Source organism: Dermochelys coriacea, chromosome 17 (assembly GCF_009764565.3).
Source record: "Dermochelys coriacea isolate rDerCor1 chromosome 17, rDerCor1.pri.v4, whole genome shotgun sequence".
NCBI classification, from domain to species: Eukaryota; Metazoa; Chordata; order Testudines; family Dermochelyidae; genus Dermochelys; species Dermochelys coriacea.
The window spans coordinates 25,171,957-25,196,075 of record NC_050084.1 but is presented as its reverse complement, the minus strand read 5'-3'; the positions used below and the strand labels follow the sequence as shown (position 1 = coordinate 25,196,075).

At 49.9% G+C, this 24,119-nt stretch overlaps 1 protein-coding gene across 5 annotated transcripts; it reads left to right on the top strand.

The window, feature by feature from the left end:
* Positions 1–22,735, top strand: MKS1 (MKS transition zone complex subunit 1). Of its 5 annotated transcripts, XM_043499729.1 has the most exons (19): positions 7–169; positions 441–559; positions 1,958–2,022; positions 6,799–6,954; positions 7,619–7,716; positions 8,035–8,163; positions 8,494–8,598; positions 9,024–9,132; positions 9,906–9,911; positions 11,541–11,597; positions 13,745–13,787; positions 14,292–14,354; positions 16,317–16,387; positions 16,764–16,833; positions 17,145–17,252; positions 17,931–18,064; positions 18,795–18,877; positions 18,956–19,053; positions 22,585–22,735. In XM_043499729.1, the coding sequence occupies exons 1-19, from the start codon at positions 33–35 to the stop codon at positions 22,680–22,682; spliced, it is 1,749 nt and encodes a 582-aa protein (XP_043355664.1). In that variant the 5' UTR covers positions 7–32; the 3' UTR covers positions 22,683–22,735. The 5 variants fall into 5 exon arrangements, with proteins under 5 accessions (XP_043355662.1, XP_043355663.1, XP_038231376.2 ...); XM_043499727.1 differs by lacking the exon at positions 22,585–22,735 and having other exon boundaries at positions 1–169; positions 18,956–19,999; XM_038375448.2 differs by lacking the exon at positions 9,906–9,911 and having other exon boundaries at positions 4–169.
* The last annotated feature ends 1,384 nt before the right edge of the window (positions 22,736–24,119 follow it).

The window sequence follows — 24,119 nt, the reverse complement described above, 5'->3', positions numbered from 1 at the left end:
GGAGGGCCGGCGGGCCAGGCCCGCCCATCTCCATGGTGACGCCGAGGCGCTTTCCGGCGGGAGGCGCAGGCGCGGGGCGCCGCGGGCCCATGGAGGAGCCGGGCGGGAGCGCGGACAGCGGCGGCGCGGTGTATCGGTCCCGCGACCCTGTGCGGAACCTGCGCATCCGGTCAGGGCCCGGCCCGGCCCCCCGACCCCGGCCCCGGCCCCGGCCCCGGCCCCGCCATCGCGCCGAGGGGTGGGGGAGCGAGTCCTAGGCGCGCTGGTGGCCCGGCCCGGCCCGGCCCGGCCCCTGCGGGGCGCTGCTGCCGCACGGCGGGTTGACGCCCAAGCAGGCGGCCCCCGGCAGAGCCCCAGGATCCCCCGCCAGCTGCAGACAGTAGCTGCCCCTCCGCTCCCTGGCCGCCCGCTGACTCCTGCCCTTTCCTCTCCCCTGCCAGGGTCCACATCCAGAGAGCCGCTTCCGCCAGCCTCCTCCTGCAGCAGCTGCAGCAGCCCGCTGGCCGGCGGGGCAAGGAGCTCATTAGCCTGGCCACCTTCAGCTCCCGGCCAGCAGCAAGTAGGTGGCTCATGGCCAGGGTCTCTTCTGATGGGGACCCACCTCGCAATGGCAGGAGCCGGGGGCAGTCAGAGGCTAGAGATGGGGCTGCATCCCTGACCATCTTGGCTAGTAGACTTGTCCTCCATGAATTTATCTAATTCTTTTTTGAACCCCATTATAACTTTGGCCTTCCCAACACCCCTGGGCAACAATTTCCACAGGTTGAGTGTGGGTCGTGTGTTTCTTTTAAACCTGCTGCCTATTAATTTCATTAGCTGAAGCCCGGTTCTTGTGTTATGGGGGGGGGGGGAATAACACTTCCTTACTCATTTTCACCACACCTTTTTATAAACCTCTGTCATATTCCCCCCTTACTCATCTCTCTTCCAAGCTGAAAAATCCCAATCTTTTAGATCCCTTGTCGTAGGGAAGCTATTCCATACCCTTAGCCATTTTTGTTGCCCATCTCTATACCTTTTCCGCTTTTAGTATATCTTTTTGAGATGGGGCAACCAGAACCGCACATAGTATTCAAAATGTGGGCATATCATGAATTTATATAGTGGCATGATGATATTTTCTGTCGTATCCCTTCTCTTAATGGTTCCTAACATTCTGTTAGCTTGATTGCTGCTGCTTATTGAGCAGATGTGAAGTGAAACCCCTGGGCTGGCTTTTACTTCTCAACCCAGAGACCTGTAGAAAGCAAAGAGCATAAATGAGGAAAAGTAAATTCCCTTGGAATAATTAAGTTGGGGGTTCCTAAACACTGCAATAGCATGAACCATGGGAACACTTTCCCTACCATCCACTATCAAACAGTTTTCTACCCACCCCCGTCTGCTATCTCTTAACATCCCTGTTGCAGCTACAGCAATTGCTTATCTGGAAAAGTGATATTAGGACAGGACTTGTAAGGAGTTGCATCTGTAGCTTCTTTAATGCATCTGGCAAAGATGAGAAGGAGCCAGTCCAGTAAATACTTAGTTCTCAGTGGCCTATAACTTGAGAACTGATTATCTAAACTAGCGTTTGTAACACAGCTAAGGAAAGACTCTGACCTGTCTGTGTCACTTCTACTCTCCCCTTTCAGATCTAGTCCACTCATTCATTCCCCAATCCTGGGAGGGGCAGGTGGTATAATATTTTGCCCCCCCATTGCTGCCATTGGTGTTAATGGCTGCACTGTCCCTCACAAAGGCCTGCAGGAAGCTGAGTGTCAAGCTTCTTGTTCATTAGGTGCAGGTGATTTGGGAATCCCATGTATAGCAAGGCTGCTAGCTTCTGGATTCCAGGTCCTCCTGTTGAAACAGAAGAGAGAATGCTGGGAGAACTGTTGTGCTGCACAGTGCTCTTTGCTGGGGGGGGAAAGAGGCACAGGTGTGAAGAAGTGACCAGCACCCTCTTGTCTTTCAGGTGGCTATTGTCCTGATGATGAAGAGAAGGCAGTGATTGGCTGGCAAGAAAAACTCTTCAGCCAGGTGAGCAAATGGAAGGCTGGGAGTGACCCTTTGAGTGGCAGATAATACTCAGAATTTCACAGCTGGGTAGCGTAGTACCCCATTGGAACTAGTGCAAGGGGCCCTGGCTTCATCTCCAGATCCCAAAGAGAAATGGAGGGCCTGTTCCACTTAGGGTATGACTACACTTGCCCTTTAAAGCCCCAAAAGTCCCTTTTTTTGCACTAAAACCATGGGAGCATCTATACTAGTTAATAATTTTTTGCTGTGAAACTCGGAAGTTTCACCACAAAAAGAAAACCACCTTCACAAGAGTTGTACAGCTCTTCCACTGTTCTTTTTGTGCTGCTATGAAAGCGAAGACGCGTTCTAGTAGTGTAAACACCCTTTAGCCTCCAGAGGATATCCCACAGTTCCAAAAGTTTTAGAGTGGTAGCCATGTTAGTTTGTATTAGCAAAAAGAATGAGGAGTACTTCTGGCACCTTAGAGACTAACAAATTTATTTGAGCATAAGCTTTCGTAGGCTGAAGCCCACTTCATCAGATGCATGCAGTGGAAAATACAGTTGGAAGATAGATACACACACACGAACAATGAGGGTTGCCATACCAACTCTAACAAGAGTAATTGATTAAGGTGGGCTATTATCAGCAGGAGAAAAAAAACCTCTTAGTGATAATCATGTTGGCCAATTTCAAACAGTTGACAAGAAGATGAGAGTAACAGTAGGGGAAAAATTAGCGTGGGGAAATAGTTTTGAGTTTGTGTAATGACCCATCCACTCCCAGTCTTTATTCAAGCCTAATTTAATGGTGTCCAGTTTGCAAATTAATTCCAGTTCTACAGTTTCTCATTTATCTGTTTTTGAATTTTTTGTTGAATTGCAACTTTTAGATCTGTAATTGAGTGTCCAGAGTGGTTGAAGTGTTCTCCGATTGTTTTTTGAATGTTATAATTCTTTATGCAAAAGAATAAATGGACACAAATCAGATGTCAAGACTGTCTAGTTTGGACAATGTACATGGCAGAGGGGCATTGCTGGCACACGGTAGAGGTGCAAGTGAACGAGCCTTTGATCGTGTGGCTGTTGCGATTAGGTCCTATGATGGTGTCCCTTGAATAGATATGTGGGCAGAGTTGGCAACAGGCTTTGTTGCAAGCATAGGTTCCTGGGTTAGTGTTTTTGTTGTGTGGTTGCTGGTGAATATTTGCTTCAGGTTAGGGGGCTGTCTGTAAGCAAGGACTAGTCTGTCTCCCAAAAAGTGAGCACTCTGGCCAGCATCTGCGCTGCTCTGACACACAGACCTCCCCCTCTCCCCTGTAAGCCCTGGGAAGTTTGAAGTGCCTTTTCCCTTTGTTTGTAGATGTGGCGGGGAAAGCAGCCAGACAGGAGGTTTTAAAAAAAAAATGCTATGAAGAAACCAGAAAGTAATGGAGCTCCTGAGAGATGAAGCAGGGCAGCATGGGGCACTGAGCAGGGACCCAGAACGCTTTCCACTCACCCCCCGCTTCCCACAAGACCTATCGAGAGAGCTGCACTGTGGGATAGTTGCCCTACAGCGCTGCTCTCAGGCAATGGAAGTGCTGGTAGTGTAAACACTCTGACAGCTGAGGAATTGAGTGAGTACATAAACCAGCACTTTACTTTCACTGGTTCCCTATCACCGGTGAAACTTACAGTGCAAAAACTCTAAGTGTAGACATACCTTTGGATATGGCACTCGCTGCTGCAATTCAAAAGGGGTCTGTGTTCTCTAACCTCTCATGTGGCGACTGTAGTCTTGAAAAACAAGGAGAAAATAGAGCATGTTTCTGATCTAGAGTTATCCCAGCTGCTTTCCTGTGCCATCTCATCCATGCCTGTAGGGGATGAGTGGACAGTACACGTAAAAGCTGTGGAAGTGTCTCTGAACCAAGAGAGAGAAACAGCATTATGGTTACTGTCTGTCCAGGACCCAGCTCCGGGAATAGCAGTCTGTGGCCCCATAGTTACAACCACAGCAATCCTAATCCTGCAAACAGTTATGCATGTGAGTAGCTTTACACACTTGAGTGGGCCATTGGTAGTCATATGTGCAAGTAGTTGCTGATTTAGGGCTTAAGTTTTGTAAAAAAAAATTAAAATAAAAAACACACAAACTAATTACTCAAACATGATCATTCTGGCAGGTTTATTATTTACAGAGCAATTTAGAGGCAAAAGATTTTTTTGAAGAAGCAAAACAATAAAAATGCAGTTTGATTTCCATTAAATCTTGTGTGTTTATGTGTGCAGAAAATCTTTAATGTTTCCTTGCAACTAGGGCAAGAAGTGACCACCCTCTATGTACGTATTTAGCCACAGTGAATTCCCTTAAATGTTAACCCAATTGCTGTGTAGCCCTTACATTCCATACTGATCTCATCCTGTTTGGGACTGTGTTTTATTAAAAGGACTCTGTAGCAGAGCGCTGACTCACCAGCGCAGCACCTCTTGCTGGTCATGCAGGAATTAGCTCAATTCCAGCCTCCAATGCTTCCTGCTGGGCAGTGTCTTCCTACCTATTTGCTTTCTCTAAATCTCCACCACTTGTAGTCCTTCAGGCACCACATCCCTCCCAGACCCCAATGCCCCTTATCTTGGGGTGCTGTCCCACAGCAGTGCCCCCACACTCTGGGTCTCCCCTCCCAGAGAGGCCCCAATCCCTTATACCCACCTTGCCTCAGTGGCTACTGCTAGTCATCATCTAGCCCTTTCTCTCAGGGGCAAACTGCAGTCTGTAATAGCCACCAGAAAAGGGGTTGGACCTGCTGCCTTTCTAGCCCCAGCTGCCTCCCTGCAGCCCTCGTACTTCCCCTGGCCTTGAGCAAGGCCTCAGCCTGGGGACTGCCCAGGCCTGCTCTGCCTCACGTACCCTGCTTGATCTCCCAGGCAGCTTGGTCCTCTCTGCTCCACAGCTAGAGCAAGAATCTTTCACTTGCTCAGCCTGGCCAGTTGTGCCCTAATTGGGTATAACCACACCTGTGGCTGACTATCCAAGCAGCCTCCCTTGGCTGCTTTTAACCCCTTTTCTGACTGGAGCGGGGTGACTGCCCCACTACAGGCTCCAACTTAATCTTCACCTTCCAACTGTAGGAGGTCCCCAATTTAATACTACAGAGATTTTATGCACTGTATCTGATTTTAGAGAGTAAAGCACCAGACCCACCTAAGGGCCAATCCTGCAAACACACATGAGCAGCTTTACTCAAGCAAATAATCCCACTGATATCAATGGGATGCCCTGCATAAGTCAGGTTACTCACGTATCTGCAGGATCAGGCCTCAAGTACTCCCAATATAATATTTGTAAGGACCACCCCAAAAAACGTGGGCATATAACTAGGAGTGACAGGATGAAACCTGCCAGGGAAAATGGAGGCTAAATGCAGAGCACCACTACCTGGCAGGGAGGTGTCACGCTGCAGAATCACACCCCAGGGGAGTGGGGGATGCTGGATCCTTTGGTGCACTCTAAAAATGAAACCAGACCAAGCCCAGGAGGGAATGAACATGTCATGGGGGGTTAAAGATCAAGACTGAGCTACAGATACTAAGTGGGTTTTGTTCCCATTTCTGTCACTGATTGTGTGTGACCCCAGGCACACACTATTTAACATCTTTATCTGTGATGTGGAAGAAAACAAAATCATCACTGCAAAGTTTGCAGATGACATCCAAATTGGGGGAGTGATAAATAGTAAAGAGGACTGCTTGGTAAGCTGGGCACAAGCAAACAATATGTGTTTTAATGCAGCTAAACATAAATGTATACATCTAGGGAACAAAAAATATAGTCTATATTTACTGGATAGGGGACTCTATTCTGGGAAGCAGGGACTCTGAAAAAGATTTGGGGGTGGGGATTGATAATCTCTTAAGCTCCTGGTGCAATGTTTTGGCCAACAGGGGTAATGCAATTCTTGATGCATAAATAGGAATCTCGAGTAGGAATAGAGAAGTTCTTCTATCTCTGTATTTGACACTGATGTAATTGTTACTGGAGTACTGCGTCCAGTTCTGGTGTCCATAATTCAGGAAGAATGTTAGTAAATTGGAGAGGGATCAGAGAAGAGCCACAAAAGATTATTAGAAAACATTCCTTATAGTTATAGACTCAGGGAGCTCAATTTATTTTGTCTAACAAAGAGAAAGTCTATAAGTACCTTCATGAAGAACAGACAATAATGGGCTCTTCAGTCTAGCAGAGAAGGTATAACATGATCCAATGGCTGGAAGTTGAAGCTAAGCAAATTCAGAAATAAGGTGTTCATATTTAACAGCGAGGGTCATTAACTACTGGAACAATTCACCAAGGGTCGTGGTGGATTCTCCATCGCTGACAATTTTTAAATCAAAATTGGATGTTTTTCTAAAAGCTCTGCTCTAGGAATTACTGTGAGGCAAGTTTCTGGCCTGTGTTACACAGGAGGTCAGACTAGACAGTCCCTTCTGGTCTTGCAATCTAGGAATCTATTAAAGTCATGTCAGCCCCTGAGGGATGGACTAGGTATGCTTTAGTTCAAACAGGAATTATTTGGAGAAGATCTCTGGCCTGTGTTGTGCAGGAGATCAGGCCAGGTGATCCCAGTAGGCCCTTCTGGCCTTGGGTTCTATGAATCTCTGACTAGGTTGGAAGTAAGGCTGGAGTTTGGGATTTTAAAAGGAACTTAGCTCCTTGAGGATCCTTTAAGAATCCCAGCCTAAAGGCCCTTCCTGTCTCTGCAATACGTTTTATACCAAAGCAGCCCTTATAATTTCTCTGTGCTGTTCTCAGTTTGAGGTGGATCTATATCAACATGAGTCAGCCTGTCAGACCCCCTTGGACCGGCAGTACCACCAGGAGATCCTGAAGCTGGAGAAGTCAGGAGGCCGGAAGAACTACCGCATCTTTACTTACACGGACCATGACCGATTCACCAACCTGGAGGAGGTACCTGCTCTTAGTTGTGCCTAAGCTGCTGCTGTCTGTGCAGTGGTAGCTCTCCACATGGCCAGGTCTTCAAGTCTTTAGGAAAGAGGGATACATTACCAGGTGGTGGGCTCAAGCAACTGAAGATGAGGATTCTGAGAGGCCAGCTCGAGGGCAGCATAATATATTTTCATGCAAGACACCTCCAGCCACTGTCCCAACTCCAGGCTGAGTTCTGGGCCTTTCAGAAAGATGCACGTTGAAAGTCTAGAGGGAGCTGTCAAGAGTCCAAACTCCACTGTTTGTTCCCTGTTATAATGGCCACTGCCATAACACGTAGAGTCTCAAATGTGCCCTGTTCAAAGAATGGAGGATGGATCGATAGCACTTATATGGCTAAGATCAGGAACTGAGCTCTCCGCTAAGAGGGGAACCAGTCGAAGGCCCTCCCATATTCACTTTGACTTTGGATCAACTGAGAACGGTCCGTTGTGTGCATGTGTGGCTGTGGACGCATGTGTGGCCATGGACGTGTGTGCCTGTTCCAGGACTGAAGTCAGGTCTGCCTGCAGCTAGGAAGGGGAAAGGGGAAATCTCTTGTGGTGTGAATGCCCCGGCCTTTCCAAGGGGAAGGAGAGGCTCTGTCTATAACTGTAATAGTTCCACTCCCTGCCCTCTCTTCCAGCACTGTCAGAAAGTGACCAGCTCAGAGCAGGAGGTGCCATCGTTCCTGGCAGAGAGGATGGCCAATTTAAGGAGAAGAAGGCAGGACCACAGGCCAGCGTGAGTGCAGAGAAGAGCTCAAAGCTCACTTAAGCCCTGGTCTCAGAACTCACTAATGCAAGGTTGCCAGCACCGGTGCCTGGGGAGTTTGAGTACCCCTGCCCGGGGAAGCTGGCGGTGTGGATTTCAGCATGGGTGCTCCCAAGGGTCTGGCTTCTGGAGCCTGGGATTGTGGCTCCTTGCTCTGGTGCCCCAGCATGTGGATCCCACCATGCATGTTATCCTCTATGTTGGGGCTGTATTGCACTGGCGTTGTGGGATTTTGTACCTGGCACCTTGAAGAGCATGGATAATTCTGTGCTGTGGCTTCATTGGCAGGGAAGGAAGTGTTCTGAAGTCCCGAGTCATCACCTGGGAGCCCTCAGAAGAATTTATTAAGAATAACCACGTCATCAGCACCCCTGTTCAGACCATGTACATCATGGGAGACTTGGGACCATATGGGATGTAAGTAAAGACTCGGGGTAATCTGGTGTCCTGGATGGAAAACCCGTGCTCTCCCACTCCCTTATGAAACCACAATCCCTTGGCACCAGTCCCAGGAGGGGAATTCCGAGATCATCAGCAATTCTAGCTGCTATTGCCTCCTATCCCTTATCTCAGTGGGAAGTGTTGTACTTGTCCCCGCACCCCAAACTTCTTATTCTGATCAGTGGGGGTATGACTGGGTTTGTTTCCCATTCCCCACATGCACAGGCAGGGCCATAAATCCACTGGCAGCCGGTGCACATGGACTCTGTTAAGACTGGGTGTCTGTTTTATGGTCTCTCCCCTCAGGCTCGGCCACAGGGAGTACGAACACATCCTTTGCACAGTCAAGGTGGATGGCAATGGGGTGATCACAATGAAGCCTGATTTCACGGGCACTAAAGGTGCTTACAGGTGAGCAAGGCAGTGTGGGGCTAATGCTGCAGGTGGGATTGGTGCAGAGGGGCTGAAATAACTTTTCCCAGGGTTACCTTATATATTGTGGAATGAGGGACCCTGAACCCTAGCATATAGAATGGGAAGCATGGGCTCCGGAACTCCTCAGGCAGGATCAAAGCATGCTCCTCTCTGATACATCATGGGATCTGCTGAGCCTCTTGAGCAGGCAGTCACCCCCATGGGCATGTAGGAAATGTAGGAGCAGGGACATCCTGGGGGTTTCTTTAATGATCTCTTGCTGGGCAAGCCCCCAGAATGTGAGTGGTGGGGCATGGCTGCTCCTGGAGCCGTCACCTCAGCCTTAGGAGTGGTATAGCTGCTGTGGTATCCACTGCCTGTCCTGTTCTGAATCTTGCCCATGGTGCTTTGGGGATGTGCAGGATTGAGCTGGATGGCGAGAATCGGGAGCTGTGGAGATACACCATTGAGAATGCCTCAGCCCAGGTGCAGCGAGAGGAGGAGGAGCGGGAGCAGCGCATGTTCAGAGATGTAAGGATCAGCTTTGACTAAGGCCCTTGGGGACTCGGCTCAAGAGACTGATCCCATCACAAACTGTTTCTGCAGTGGAGAGACCTTCCCAGAAAATGCCCTGCCTCTAGTTCCCTCCTATTTAAATGGAGGCAGCTCCAGATCAAGCCCCTCACTGACTGTAACTGTGCTGCATCACACTGACAGCTGGTCTCTCAGGTAGCCAGATCTTAAGCTAGGCTAATTCCAGCACCCTGAGTTCCACTGAGATGCCTACTGAAGGGCTCGAAGCACAGCTCTCATGTGCTCTGACACAGCTTGATAGGCAGGCAGGCACATTTTGCACTAGCTTCATTTTCTGAATGGTCTTGCTGTGGAGCCCATTGCCTCAGCCCAGTCTGGAGGGGAATAAGGCCTGGACAGTAGTAGAGTCCTGTATCTGGAAGGAAAGGATGTTTTTTCTAGCAGAGCACAGATGGGGACACCCTCTGGGGACTGCTGCTGTCTTGGGGTTCAGTAGTAACTCAGGACCTAAGAAATCACGCAGATTGCAAAGTAGAGTTACAAATGGTGGACGTGTTCCTGCACTCTAGGCAGCTGATGCAACCTTTACCAGCTCTTCCTGCTGCTTTCCTCAACCTCTTATCCAGCTAAATTAGCCCTCTTCCGCGCACCAATCTCGTATAAATGTTGGGTAATTCTTTCCATTTGCAGAGTTTTTGTGCTCCTTGCATGTGTGTGTAATGTTTAAGTGCATGAATGTTTCATTTTGAACTCTTATTCTTAACTTTCAGTTTCAGGTTAACTCCCCCTTCTGGATTATCATGGAAGTACAGTAAATATTAACAAGAATGGCTATACTGGGTCAGACCAATTGTCCTTCTAGCCCAGTATCCTGTCTTCCGACAGTAGCCAGTGCCAGATGCTTCAGAGGAAATGAACAGAACAGGGCAATGTTGAATGGTCCATCCCCTGTTGTCCAGTCCCAGCTTCTGGAAGATTTAGGGACACCTGGAGTCAGGTGTTGCATCCCTGATCATCTTGGCTAATAGTCATTGATGAACCTGTCCACCAGGAATTTATCTTGAACTTTTTTGAACCCAGTTATACTTTTGGCCTTCATATCATCCACTGGCAGTGAATTCTACAGGTTGACTGTGCATTGTGTGAAGAAGTACTTCCTTCTATTTATTTTAAACCTGCTCACTACTAATTCATTGAGTGACCCCTGGTTCTTGTGTTATGTGAAGGGGTAAATAACACTTCCTTATTCACGTTCTCCACACCACTCATGATTTTATAGACATCTGTCATATTCCCCCCCTTAATTGTCTCTTTTCCAAGATGAACAGTCCCAGTCTTTTTAATTTCTTCTCATATGGAAGCTATTCCATACCCCTTGTCACACTGTGTGGAGGCCCATTACCATGAGTGCCTACCTCAGGAGAAACTGTCAAAAGTAGGCGGTATGTTCCATAATTAGATTTCACCAACTCAGTACAAAATGTGCATTCCTAAATACCACAGTAGTTTTATAATGGAGTCACAGACAGTCCCCATAGACCCTCCAGTCTATCTTGCTACCCAGGCAAGCTGGACTATGTGATAGATGGTCACTTACACAAAAAAATCACAAATATTCCAGGTTACTCCCAGTCCCAAGAGACCACTCACTCACCCATGATGATTTGCATCCTACACCAAAAACAACGCTGGTAGCCAATTCTTTAGTTAACTAACTTAAGTTTATTAGCTAAAAAAAGTAATGAAGTTATTGAGAGGTTAAAGCAGGTAAAAATTTATGTACGTGTGCATCATAGTCTTTATTTCCAAATGGTAGCAGAGATGTAGTAATCTTCCAGTTTCCCAAAAGTCTGAGCACAAAATTCCCCTATTTGCTGCTCCTAGTTGCTTGCTCCTTTCCCTTTTCCCCACCTAATTTGTAGCCTACCTAATAATCAGCCTGTTTAAGCATAGGGGTTGGTGCCCTATCTGCTAATGTAGAGAGACTGTAATTCAAGAGGCACATCTCACTGCAGGAGGGATTCCGATATGCCACCTTTTCTTTTCACACCATCAGCACTTGAGTCAGATGGCCTCTATTGTCTGGCACCAGAAAGTGGAGAAGTTCATACGTCCAGCCCATCTCTACCTGACTTCCCAGGTCCCTAAAAACACTGGATTGTTGTAGGTATCTTCACCCTGTCACTTGTTCCCACATGGGCTGCACCCAACCGAGGAACTCTGTCACCCTTTCAGACACTTCTGCAGCACTGACTTCTTTTTCTGATTTTCTTTATCTGGGTCCTGGTTGTCTCGTGCCGTGTTTCTCATATGTCTCCTAGTTTGGGGCTGGTCTCTGTAACGTGTTTGGAAGTTGAAATGATTGCTGCATGATGGATTTTTTCTAATCCACTGTTTTTCTTTAGTTGTATAGTCGGCACAAGGAATATCTCAGTGGCCTTGTTGGCTCAGACTTTGAGATGGTGAGTAACAGATGTGGTAAGAGTATGAATTTATCAGTGACCTGAGGCCAGAATTGTTAATAATTGCCTTTGGGAATGGTGACTCCAAGTCTCATGGGGCAGTCTTGGTCCTGGTCTACCTTACAGAGTTAGGTCAATTAAGTTAGGTCAATTAAGTCAAGTTAGGTTGGGTCAGCCTTGCTTCCACTGATGTAAGTGCCCTGTAGTACACTGACATAATAACTCCATCTCCATGAGAGATGTAGGGCTTTTGTTGGTGTTGTTAGGGAAACACAGTGTCCATATATGACAGGTTTCAGAGCAGCAGCCGTGCTAGTCTGTATTCGCAAAAAGAAAAGGAGTACTTGTGGCACCTTAGAGACTAACATTTATTTGAGCATAAGCTTTCGTGAGCTACAGCTCACTTCATCGGATGCATTCACTGTATTTTTCACTGCATGCATCCGATGAAGTGAGGTGTAGCTCACGAAAGCTTATGCTCAAATAAATTTTAGTCTCTAAGGTGCCACAAGTACTCCTTTTCTTTTTGCATATAGACACTGCGAGTTACTTACATCGGCTGTTGACTCATGCTGGAGCCGTGAAATTGACAAGAAAGCCGGGCTGTCACCTCAGGGTGGGTAGGGGGCTCCAACGATAGCCCGGATGCCTCTGGGCTCCACCCTCCCTGTTGGGCTGCTGCTCAGGCTCCCTGCTCGGAGCCGGGCTGCCCTTGGAGTTTTAGCTCTCTGGTCCCCGCTGAACTGAGGCTCCCTACTGGGAGGATGGCAGACACTTGGTTTCTAGGCGGGGAGCATGGAGCTGAGAGCCTGGGCATTTGGCATCCAGGCTTCCGGCAGGGAGCACAGAGCCAAGAGTCCAGACAGCTGGGAGCAGGGAATCCAGAGCGGGTGGGGGGCAGCTGGGCTCCCAGGGGGGAGCAGGGAGCTGAGAGTGGGGGAGGGGACAGCTGGCAGGGGGCTGGAAGTCCTGTGGGCAGCTGGGCTCCCAGTGGGAAGCTGAGAGCCCAGGTTCTTAGCCCCCCCCACTGCCCCTCTTAAGTCAGTGAGAAGTGCTCCTGGTGAGGACATGCACCACCGACAGAAGGAGGGTAGTGTGGACATGAACCACCACAGTAATTACTGCGGTGCCTGTAAGTTGATTTAGCATAGGTCAACTTACATTTCTAGTGTAGACATGTCCTTGGTTACAGGTATGGCTGAAGGGGCACAGACGTTGTATCTGAATTTTCTCCTGATCTTAGCATGGATGCCATTGTGCCGGGGCATCCAAAGATTGCTTGGCTTGGGCAGCATGCTGGCAACTCGCAGCGCTGTGATCTCTGTCTGCTGACTTGCATGAAGTGGAGTTGATTGTAGCAGCCCTTATCTTTAATATGGATACTTGGCCTGCAGAGACTACCGGTCCAGCATGCCTTGGTCTGAGACAGAGCGGCCAGGATCCAAATGCCCCACTGCCTGCTGAGAGTTGTAGTCTCTGTGGGACTGAACTCTTTGTAGGCCTTGGAATTTGATTCTGTGAGACAAAAGGAACACCACTTTGTTCTGGGAATCAGCTGCCATTGCGTTCTCAGAGCTGTGGAAGGCTCAGCTAGAGCCCAGGGTGTTCTATTGAAAGCCCCTATTTTCAGTCTCATGTTTACTGCTCATTTTTTTTGGAATCTCTTCTGCTTGGTCTCAGCCCCAGGTGGGTGGCATGTTTTTGAGCTGAGTGGGAACCAAATGTTTTCTCTGCTTCAGCAAAACTCCTGGCTCATTTTTACAGGCAGACTTGAGTGGAAGGGACGAGAGCCAGGATTTCCTGAGTGCTAGTGACTGTGACCAGCTTGAAATGCTGTAAGGGGCCTGGTTTTAGAGAGGGTTGAACGCTCTAAGGAATGTTGAGGTGGGCACTCAGATTGGCTGGTCGCTTTTGGAAATCTTGACTGGATCCTGTGGGAAGCCAGGACATTCCCCCAGGGAGTCTTGTCTCCCTATGACTGGCAGAGAGAATTCCCTAGCTGGGGCTTTTAGTGTAAGTGACTATGAAGTATCCTGCAGTGATGCTCTGGCTTAGGGCAGGGCTCTATAGGGAAGCGAGCGCACAGTGATCAATCAGCTATTGCTGAGCTGCTTCTCACCATTCTGCCTGTGTTCTCTCTGTCATAGACTCTCCCTGGTGCACTTCGGCTGTTTGTGAATGGAGAGATAGGTGAGTGCCTATTATAGATTCTTACTCTGGTAAGGGGGCAGCAAGCTGCCATGTAGGGCCCTGCATTCAGCAGAGACCTGGGGACTCGGGTCTACAGTTCAGTCTAGGTCAGAAGTGCTTTGTCTACTGGGAACGATGTGAGCTGATTCCCTGCCAGCGCCCCACATCTCTGCTGACTAATCCCAGGAGCAGTGTTTGCACATTGGAGGGTACCTTTAGCCATATAGGTGTGCAATGGCAGTAATGGAGACCATAGCAAAGAACAGAACTTCGCATAGAACCTCCAAGGCTAGTATGCTGCTGGTGGGGAGGGGTGTTGCAGTCACACCAGGAAGCCCCCTTTGAGAAGACGCTGGCTCGTCCCCACCATCCGCAGTAATCTCCTCTCCTTACTGGGACCTTTGGGAACCCTCTATGGGACTGTCCCAGCCTGTGCAAACGGGGGTTTCTGGAGGGCTTGGGCTGTGGTTAGGAGACACCATTGTCATTGTCTTTTCTTCTCAGTTTCAGCCCAGGGCTACGAGTATGACCGTCTCTATGTTCATTTCTTCCTGGAGCTGCCCAGCCGTGAGTAGCCGTGGTCTGGTTCCTGAGCCAGTGTCCCTGCCACACCACAGCATTAGGAACTCTGCTCTGCTATAGGGTCCAGCAGATCAGTCCTTCCTAAAAGCAAGCATAGCAGCAAGCAAGCAAGCAACGTGTTGGCCACCATCTTGGCTGGCACCAGGGATTGAACCAGACACCTTCAGAGCATGAGTCTCTATGGCTTGAGCCAAGATTGATGCATCTGGGGGTACCCATGGTTGTGAGGCAGCTCACTACCACCTCATTTTAGTATGAAGAAGCCTTATCTGTGCAGGCTGGGGGACAGCTTCCCAACACAAGTAATCCCCTCCTGCTCTCTCTCTCCAGGTTAGCAACCCCCAACTCCTCCGAGCATTCCTCTGGAGTGACCAGCCCCTAGTCCTGGACATTCTCAGGATTCACAGATCTGCTGTTCCCAAAGAAGCAGTACAGAGTAGTTTACCAGTTTCCCTTCAGTTCACTGCTCTGTTTAACACACAGCACTTTGATATGAGTATAGTGAAAACAAGTAAAAGTTTATTTAACGAAGCATAGAGATTTAAGTGATAGCAAGTAGAAATATTAGAAACAAACGGTTACAAGTAAAATAAAATCACAACACGCATTCTGGAACCTAGACTTACTTAACTAGGTACTGTCATGTCTTAGAGTTGCTCATCAGCATTTTTCAGCCAGGCAGGCTGTGATCCCTTTTTCTTAAAACAAGTCACATTCTCAGCTTGTCTGCTCAGTGAAGGAATACAGTGTGTCTCTCTGCACTGTCCTGATGTACCAGACTATTTCTTTGATCTTAATCGTAAACAGGACACCCTGCTGCTGTGTGTTCCATCCTGTAGGTTGTGATCTCTTGACTTCACAAACTTGATTAGCAGGTGACTCTGTGTGCAAATAGACTTATGCTGTTAGATGCACAATGAACAGCCAGGGAGATAAGTGTGTACTACCCCCTGCCTGCTCGGAACTGGTTTATCATCTTGTGGTGACCTGCTTAACTTACATATCTTAAAAGCATAGTTTTCAGTATAGATGCATAGCTTTTTAAATAACATCCTTACAAACATTTTACAGTGATTATGATGACCAGTGGGCTACAGGCTCTCAGTAAAGAGCTAACATGCCTCCTTTTAGCTAGCTATTATACAGATGTCAGACCAGGTGAACCCTTTAAAACCCCATGCACCCCTTATTCTCTTGGCCAGTCAGCACCAAGGTGTCCCTGGTTCACAAGGACGTATAACGCACGCTGATCAGTGGATTACCCTTACTATTCCTTTTGCAATGTTGTGATCCTGCAGGCTCCACGAGCCCCCTCCTGAGCAAACTGTAGAGATCAGAGCTTGACGCCTCTTCCCCATCAGCCCTGGGCCCCACTCGGATCTCGCTGCCTGGTGGTGTCCAGTTTCCATGTGCTGCAATAACTCTGAGCCATCAATCCTGCTTTCCTGAGGCTGAGAGAGGCAGGCCACTGGCCCTAGGATTGCTGTAGGTTGGAGTCGTGTGTGCAGGATGCTCTCAGCTTTGTGCTGCATCACTCTGCAGCTGCCCAGCAGGCTTTGGTCAGTGTTAGTGGGTTAGTTTGTCTTACCCTGTTTTAAACCCTTGGCTTTTTGTCTCTGTGAGGCTATAGCCCTTGTCCCTCCTCTCTATGGGATTATAGCCCAGTTGGCTGTCTGTCTCTCTGGGGATACAGGCCTTGCCTACGTTCTGTTTTCAGGTCAGATTTATGTAAGTTTGATCTCTTAAATCCGAGTTAAGTTGGTGCCGAAGTTCCCAGTTCGGGGGCTCTCCCAGGAGAGACAGCTGGAAAGGAGAGAGGGCAACAAAGTGCCTAAGGGGTGCTCAGGGGGAGAGGACTAACACTCCTCTTGGCTGCTCCAGGACAGCCTACGCTGCTTTTCTTACAGCACTAGTCATTCCCCTCACAGCCTCCTCTTCTTCTGCCAGATTGGTCAAGCCCAGCGTTCCAGCAGCTCTCTGGGGTGACGCAGACCTGTGCCACCAAGACCCTGGGCAGGGTAAGGGGCAAAATAGGGCACTTTTTGATGATGTGGTTTTGCAGGCTGATGGGGCTTCCTACCGCTTGCGAGGAACTCCGTGTGCCCACTCTGGCTCCATGTGTGGAGTGTTACAGAGGAGGGTATTACCAGGGTTCCTCATACAGCTCAATGGGATAGAGGTCTCAGGCCTGGCATTATCTTGGGGATTTTCCAGGGCTGGGAGCACATTGAATGCCCTCTGTGTGACTGATCTTGGCCGGGGTCAATCCCCAGCAGGATCCTCATCCCGCACAGCTGGTTCTCTCAAGCCCTTGTCATGTGCTGCATGATGCTGGTGACCCTGCCCAGGGTCTGACCTCTGCCCTCTCATCTAATTCTTGTTCCTCTTTCCCAGGACAATGTGGCATACTTCTCCTACCCCTTTACTCTGGAGATGTTTTTCACCCAAGAGGATGAGTCAGAAGGTGAGTCCCTTGCTGCTCAGGCCTTGTTTGCCAGAATCTGCCCGGGGCATTACACCGTAGGCACTGCACAGCCTGACGCAGACGGCCCTGCACGTAGGTTCTCCCTCACCCAGAGAGGAGCAAAATTCTGTATCTGGCAAACATTCTCCTCATGCTGCATGGACCTGGGGCATCTGGCGAACAGTCGCTTCCCATGCTAGGGAATATGCAGGGATGGGACGTTTCTGCTAGCGAGGTCCTGAGTGCTCAGTTCTCTGTGGCCAGCGGAGCTCTCGTTGGCTCGTTTATGACATTGCTGTCCCTCCTTTTAGGCTCTCTTCCGCGGTGGCCTGTGGTCTATTTTGAGGTTCTCTCGCTGGATTATTGGCAGAGGCATCGTGTTGAAGGTTACGGCTCTGTGGTGTTGCCAGCAGCTCCAGGTAAAGCCTCCCCAGATGGCCAGCTCCTGGGCCAGGGGCTCAGCTGATCATCAGGCTCTGGGAAAGGATTTCCCCTACTGTGTATTGAGGGGGCACAAGGGGCCTTCTCTGAAACAGTGAAAAGGAGTCGGGTGGGCGTTCAGTGCTGCTGCTGGGGAGCAAGAGGCAGAGGTAACCTTTGTTTTGTCTGTCTGTTCCCTTGGTAATGTCAGGCAGCCAGCCCTGATAAAATACTTCTATTACTCACCCTCCTTGCCCTCCATACGAGGGGAGTTACCCTTCCCTACCCCACAGGGGACTGTTTGCCACTGAGGCCCATGGGCAGAAGGCCCTACAGAAACACAGGTCATTTCCCTCATGTTGAACAGGGAAATATAACTGTTCTGTTCAGGAAAATGCAAAGCTTGGCTTGATCTGAGGGGCCTGAGTTAAGTGCATATGTTATCTCCATTGTTAGCTGTGTGTGCGTGGGGGGCAAGGGTAGGCCCTGTCACATGCGGTATTTCCATTGTTAGCTGTGTGAGAGCAGGGTGGGGAGGTCTGTCTCACATGTTCCATTCCAGCCCGTTTGTGGTGGGAGGGAATCGGTGGACGTCTGTCCTTCCTACCTTCCTCTCCAGTGATTTTCAACAGGTTTGTGGACATACCTTTCTAACTGGCCTTGTCCTCCTGGAACAGGGTTCCACACCCTGACAGCCCCCACCTGGCGACCCATTGAGCTGGGGACGGTCTCTGAGCTGAAGAGGTTTTTCATTGGTGGGTCCCCTGAACTGGAGGACATGACCTACATCAGGGTGCCAGGAACCTTCAAAGTGAGTTCAGCCTTGGGGATTATGCCACTTACTCTAAGTCAGATTCTGCTCCTCTCACAGGAAACCCTTGGGGCAACTTGGACCAGATTCCAGCCTGCTGCCCAGTGGGCATCGCCAGAACCATCATGAGTCTCTTCATTGGTTGTCTGAACAGGATCAAATGGGCCACGGAGACTGAACTTTGCCTTCCAGGGCATGGATGCATTACCAAGGGGTGTCTGGAGGAGGCTTGCACTGCCCTGGCATGTTCTGGGCTTGCTCTCTGCAGAGTGGCTGTTGATCCAGCATCTTTCCTTTCACTAGTATTAAACTCCCTTGCATGTGTAGAAAAGCAGGTGCAATTCCCCTTGAGAAATGGAGCTGTGCTGTAGCCGAGCTTGCTCCCTGGAGATGGGACTCATTGTGGGGAGAGGCAGGCAGGATGCCCATGTGCTCTGGAGACTCACAGCAGTTTGTGGGGGAACAAACAAGGTGGATTCAGTAGGAGGCTGGAATCAGGAGCCCTAAGCAGTGAGCCCTGCCCTAGTATGGCCTGGAACTCTGTGTGCCCTTCTCAGCACCACTCAGGGGTGTCTGGTCTCAGTGCTTGTGACCTGCTGCAGGGAAAGGAGACTCCATGCACCCACCCTGTCGCTACCCCTCTTGCAGGGGCCATGCTCATTCTCCCTGTTGGTCAGCCTGGCACTGGTGACTGCAAACAAGGGCTGCTCTGACTTGTGCTTCCCCACAGGGAGAGTGCCTGAGCCGCTTTGGCTTCCGCACAGAGGCGACAGGGAGCGTCACATTCCGGCTCCACTGCCTGCAGCAGTCCAAGTAAGTGCTGCCTCACCTCCAGCTTGTGCGCCAGTGGCTCCTGCCCAGCCCTGACCTGATGTTTGTGCTTCTGTGCAGGGCCTTCCTGGAGTCCAGTGCCCTGAGGAAGCGCATGCAGAGTGTGCTGGACCGACTTGGGGGCTTCAGCCAGCAGAGCTCCCTCTACAATGTCCTGGGTGAGGCTCCTTCCTGTCAGTCTCTACCATGTGGAGAACCCACAGCTCAGCTTGTTCCTTGCATAAGGAGTGGAGAAGCTATCATTCCCCAGAGGGCCCCTCTGACTCCCCCCTGCATCTCCTCTCCTCCCTACAGGGGCTCCTTGTGCCTGACTTCAGCAGGGCAGAGGTTAAACCATGAGACAGGGAGTTGCTGGAAATGGCAAAGGAATGTCAAGCAAGTGGCAGGATGGAGTTTCTGTCTGAGCTAGCAAAGCTAGTGAATTGTCTATCCAGGGCCTAGCAGCACCTGGGACCCAGCATGACTAGCTGTTCTGACACCAGCTCCCAAGAGGAGACTGCTCCCTGTCACATGCTGATGAAGTCGGAGCAGATAGAACCCCCAGTGCTGAGAGTGGCTGGTCAAGTGTCCTCTGTATATTCCCAATCTTTGGACTTGTGCCGAGGGTGCAGCAAAACAGTAAGTAGCAGTGCCCATTAGGGTGCCCGTGTGCCCTCTCCCCCACTCAAGCGTGCTCTGAGAGTATGGGTATAAAAGGGGAGTGATACTCGTTGCCACCTCAGTCCTCCTTCATCCAACCACAACCGCAAAAGGACGTGAACCTCTTTGGGTCTCCTAGGTTCATAGACTGTTAGTGCTCATAATTAGATAGTTTTTATCATTAGTAGTTTTTTGAGTAAATTATAGGTTAGATAAAATCTTTTTAATATTCAATATGGTGGACCCTAGCGTGAAGAAACACGGGTTCAAACGCTGCATGTCTTGCCAGTGGTCTTCCTGGCATCCATGTTCATTGTCTAAAATGCTGAGGTAAGAATCATTCACTAACATGTTTTGCTACCTGTAGCACATTCACACTTTGGGCCTGCAAGGAGAAACAAAATAGACTTCAGGCTCTTCTATTACAAAGAGGTCTTGTCAGTCAAGCTTCTGGATAGTTCTAAAGGATCTGAAAATAAGGATAGGAAACCGGAATCAGCATCGAATACATCCGGATCTAAGAAAATGGCAATAAGTAAGTCTTTGGCCTTGATGATGTGGTTCGGTTCCAGGCTGACTGATCTTACTGGACCCCAGTCCTCAGATCTGGCTCCAAAACTTCTAAGATCTCCCTTGGGACCGCTACCAGACAGACATCCATAGTATTCAGATGACTTACTGGAACCTACTACTTTGGTCCCCAGGAAAAAAAAGACTAAATTTAAGCATGCATCAGGTAGGTCTTCAGACTATTCACATGTAGATCTGAGATCTAGCAGTGTTAGATCTCTGGATTGTTCCAGTGACTCAAACCTGAAGAAAAAACCATCGGTTCCAAGCATGGCAGCTCAACAGCATAAGATCAGAGTCACAGCACAGAATCACTCAGACCTGCATCTTCTCTCAGATCCAGCTATATTCATAGAATAATAGAGTTAGAAGGGACCTCGACAGTCATCTAGTGTAACCCCCGCCAAGATTCAGGATTGTTGTGTCTACACCAGGGGTCTCAAACTGCCGGCCCATGTGCCATCTGCGGCCCGAAAATCTCCCCAGTGTGGCCCACGGGGCTCCAGCAATTTTGGGGCTGGGTCTCTCCCTTGGCCCTGCCTGCCGCCCCCCAATCCCCCGGTGCTCCCCCCGCACCCTACGTGTCCCCTGAGCGATTTACAATGGCCCGGGGCCCCACCCACCACCGGCAGCCCAGTGGAGCTGAGCAGCTTCCTGCTGCTTGCTCCACATGGCTGCCGGCCCTTCCCTGCGGCCCTGGGGCAGGGCTGTGCCTCTGCATGCTGCCCCTACCCCGAGCACCCCTGCAGCCAATGGGAAGCTGCAGGGGCAGTGCCTGGGGCAGTAGCACACAGAGCCCCCCCCCCGGCCTGCCCCACCTTGGAGCCCCAGGTACGCACCGCACCCTCCGACCCCCTCCCAGAGCCTGCATCCCTTTCCCCTTCCCACATATCCCATCCCGACCCCAAACTCCCTCCCAGAGCCTGCACCCCCTTCCCACACATCTCCAGCCCCCAAACTCTCCCAGAGCCTGCATCCCTCCTCCTTCCACCCTCCCAGAGCCTGCAACCCCACCCCCTCCCGCTGCACCTCCTGCCCCTGCCCAGAGCCTGCACCCAGAGCCCAAACTCCATTCCAGATCCTGTACCCCAGATCCCCTCCCCCACCCAAACTCCCTCCCAGACCTGCACCCAACTCCTCCAGAGCCCACCCCTTCAGACCTCCCCCCCACCCAAAATCCCTCCCAGAGCCTTAGGCAGGTGAGGGACAGAGTTTGCAGGTGCAGGTTCTGGGCAGCATGAGTGACATTATTGGCATGCTGGGAGGATTTGAGTACTGGCACTGGCCCTAATGTAAATTGAGTTTGAGACCCCTGGTCTACGCTATCCAAGACAGATGGCTATCCATATTGCATTGCTCTCCCAAGAAGAAACTGAAACGGGACGTTGAATGAGGAGGATCCCCAGCAAGCAGGATCTCCAGCGCCTAAGACCCAGTGAGTTCACTAAGAAAGAATTAATCACCTCTTTACATATCTCAGATACCTACCTCAGTCGTATCATCTGGTGCTTTGGGATCAGATCTGGATAGAATTAAAAGCTTTAGGTCCTCTTCCAGATTGTTTATTTTGTATGTATGTAACTGCAAGAGTAAGGCCATTTCATCCCAGTTCCTATCTAGATGGGTTAGCTAGCATATTGAAGAGTGTTGTAGAGGCCTAGAGTTCATTCTTCTAGAGCTGTGGCTGCATCTATGGCATTTGCTAAACATATTCCTCTTACTGAAATATGCAAAGCTGTTACGTGGAGGACATTGACCACACATTATGCATTGAATTTGGCTCCCAGATCTGATGCTCATTAAAGCAGTGCTTCAGTCTCTGTTTAATTAAGACTCCACATCCCTCCTTCCAATCTACTGTACTGCTTACCAAATTATCCCAAGAGTGGGAATATGCAGAGGACACTCAAAGGAGAAAGGAAGATTACTTACTTGTAACCAGAGTTCTTTTAGATGGATTCTGCATATTCACATTCCTTACTACTGCGGAGTCCAAATTCAAGTATCTTGGTATTATGCTTCAGCAGTGGAAGCAACTGAGTTTGGCATCGGGGGTATGCCCTTTTATACCCATTTTCTCAGAATGCACTCGAGCACTGCAGCAGGGAAGGGCCCATGGGCACCCTAACAGGCACTGCTTCCGGAAGGTTCTACCCTCATGCTGCACTGGTCCACACAAGTTCCAAGAGTGTGAATATGCCAAGTCCACCTCGAAGGACACCAGTTACATGCAAGTAGTCAGCATTTATATCGTGCAGGCTGGCTGTGGGGTGCTGTGGTGTAGTCACAGTAGGAAGGGAAGGAAGGCTGAGAGAGCACCCAGGGTCTCATGCTTCATGGATGGGAGAGTTTGTCATAGCCAGCCAGAGAGCGCGCGACTGTGTTAGCCAGACAGGCCCCCATCCCTCCCCTCCCCTGACAAACTGCCTTAACAGAAGTGTCAGTGGGTGCTGAGCCCATGCTTGGATGCTCTGTTGCAGAGGCATTCCAGAGGGCACGGCGCCGGATGCAGGAAGCACGTGAGAGCCTCCCCCAAGACCTGATCAGCACCTCTTCCTCCACCGTGCAGCAGCCATGAGCATTGTGTTCCAGCGGCTCCACTGGCACCAGGCCTGGCTGGGCGCAGCAGCCTCTCTTCTAAAAGCACCTTGTGCAGCAGGAGTCTCAGCTCCAGCCCCTTCAGGCTTTGCAAGTGCCTTCCACTGCAGCTGTCAGTGTCTCTAGGATGCCCAGCCTCCATACTCTTTTGTTGCATCCCTACTGGCCCCAGTATAGGGGGCATCTTCCCTGTGAGGTGATGTCTGCCTCTGGATCCCATCTGGTGCTCCAAAGTAGAGCCAGAGGCACGCCCCACCAAAATGCTGGGTGTGCCCAGCACTGGCTAGGTCCTTGCATGACAGGGTAACAAGTTGCTGGTGCTGATGTCCAAGCAGTGTTTTAGAGAACTCCATACATGTTTGGTATGAGGTAAAGCTCTGGCTTTCACTTGCTCACTGGAGGAATTCAGAGAGCCTCCCAAAGCCTTGAGGGGCACTCAGGCCCTGGCTTCGGTAGCACCCTGTTTCCTCTAGGATAGTGCCTAAGTGAAGTTTCATACATCACCAAAGAGAGGTGCAAACAAGCCCCTCCCCTTACTTTCCAGCAACCCCCAGGGTTTGGTACCAGCAATCCCCTACTTCCAGACCCATCAAGTTGGGGAAAGCTGGAGGCCCCAGGTCCATGAGTGCTGGGGTTACAGTAGGAGCACAGATGCCCAGCCAAGGTGAGAGCATGCATGCAGAATGCTGATGGGCAGTGGCATCTCTGCACTGTCAGAATCATGTCACGCCCCCTGCGATCCTGCCTGCTGCACATGTACAGTGAGAACTGTGCAATAGAAATGAGTTGTTTGATCATATTGCCAAGAGTTAATTCTAGCCCGAATGGTTCTGACGACATTTCAGGAATCCTTTTTCCTGACCACATGGCAGTTCTCTTTACCAGCAGCACTTACTGCTGGCCACAGCTAGAGATTTGTTGCCGAAGCCTGAAAGCCATGGACAATCATTCCATCATCCCTGCTGGGCAGGCTGTGAAACCATCTGAGAGACTGGATATAGGAACACTTGTTATTTCTATAGTGATTAGTGAGCAAGCAGCAAATCTCTGGGCTATATTAGTAACTGACCTGATAAGTTCTCTTTCCTACTGTGTGAAGGGGGATGATGTTGGAGATCACGGGATGGTGCCATTGCAGAAGGTCTGTTTAACTGAATGAGTAAGCAGGTAGGTCCTTGAGAAATGCTAGTTGTTGGCAGTGATACAGTTCTTTGTAGAAACCAAGTCTATTGCTACTAAAATTGATTGTCTCCACCTGAGCCTTATGACTGGATCATTTCTCAAGTGCAGTGCTGCTGCCTACCAGTTATACATGCAAGCCAGCCAAAAATATGACATGGAGTCAGAATCACGATAGGAGTGGGTTCGGGGCCCATATACTCTGGCCTCTGGGTCTGAAGCTCCCAAGGGTACAAGA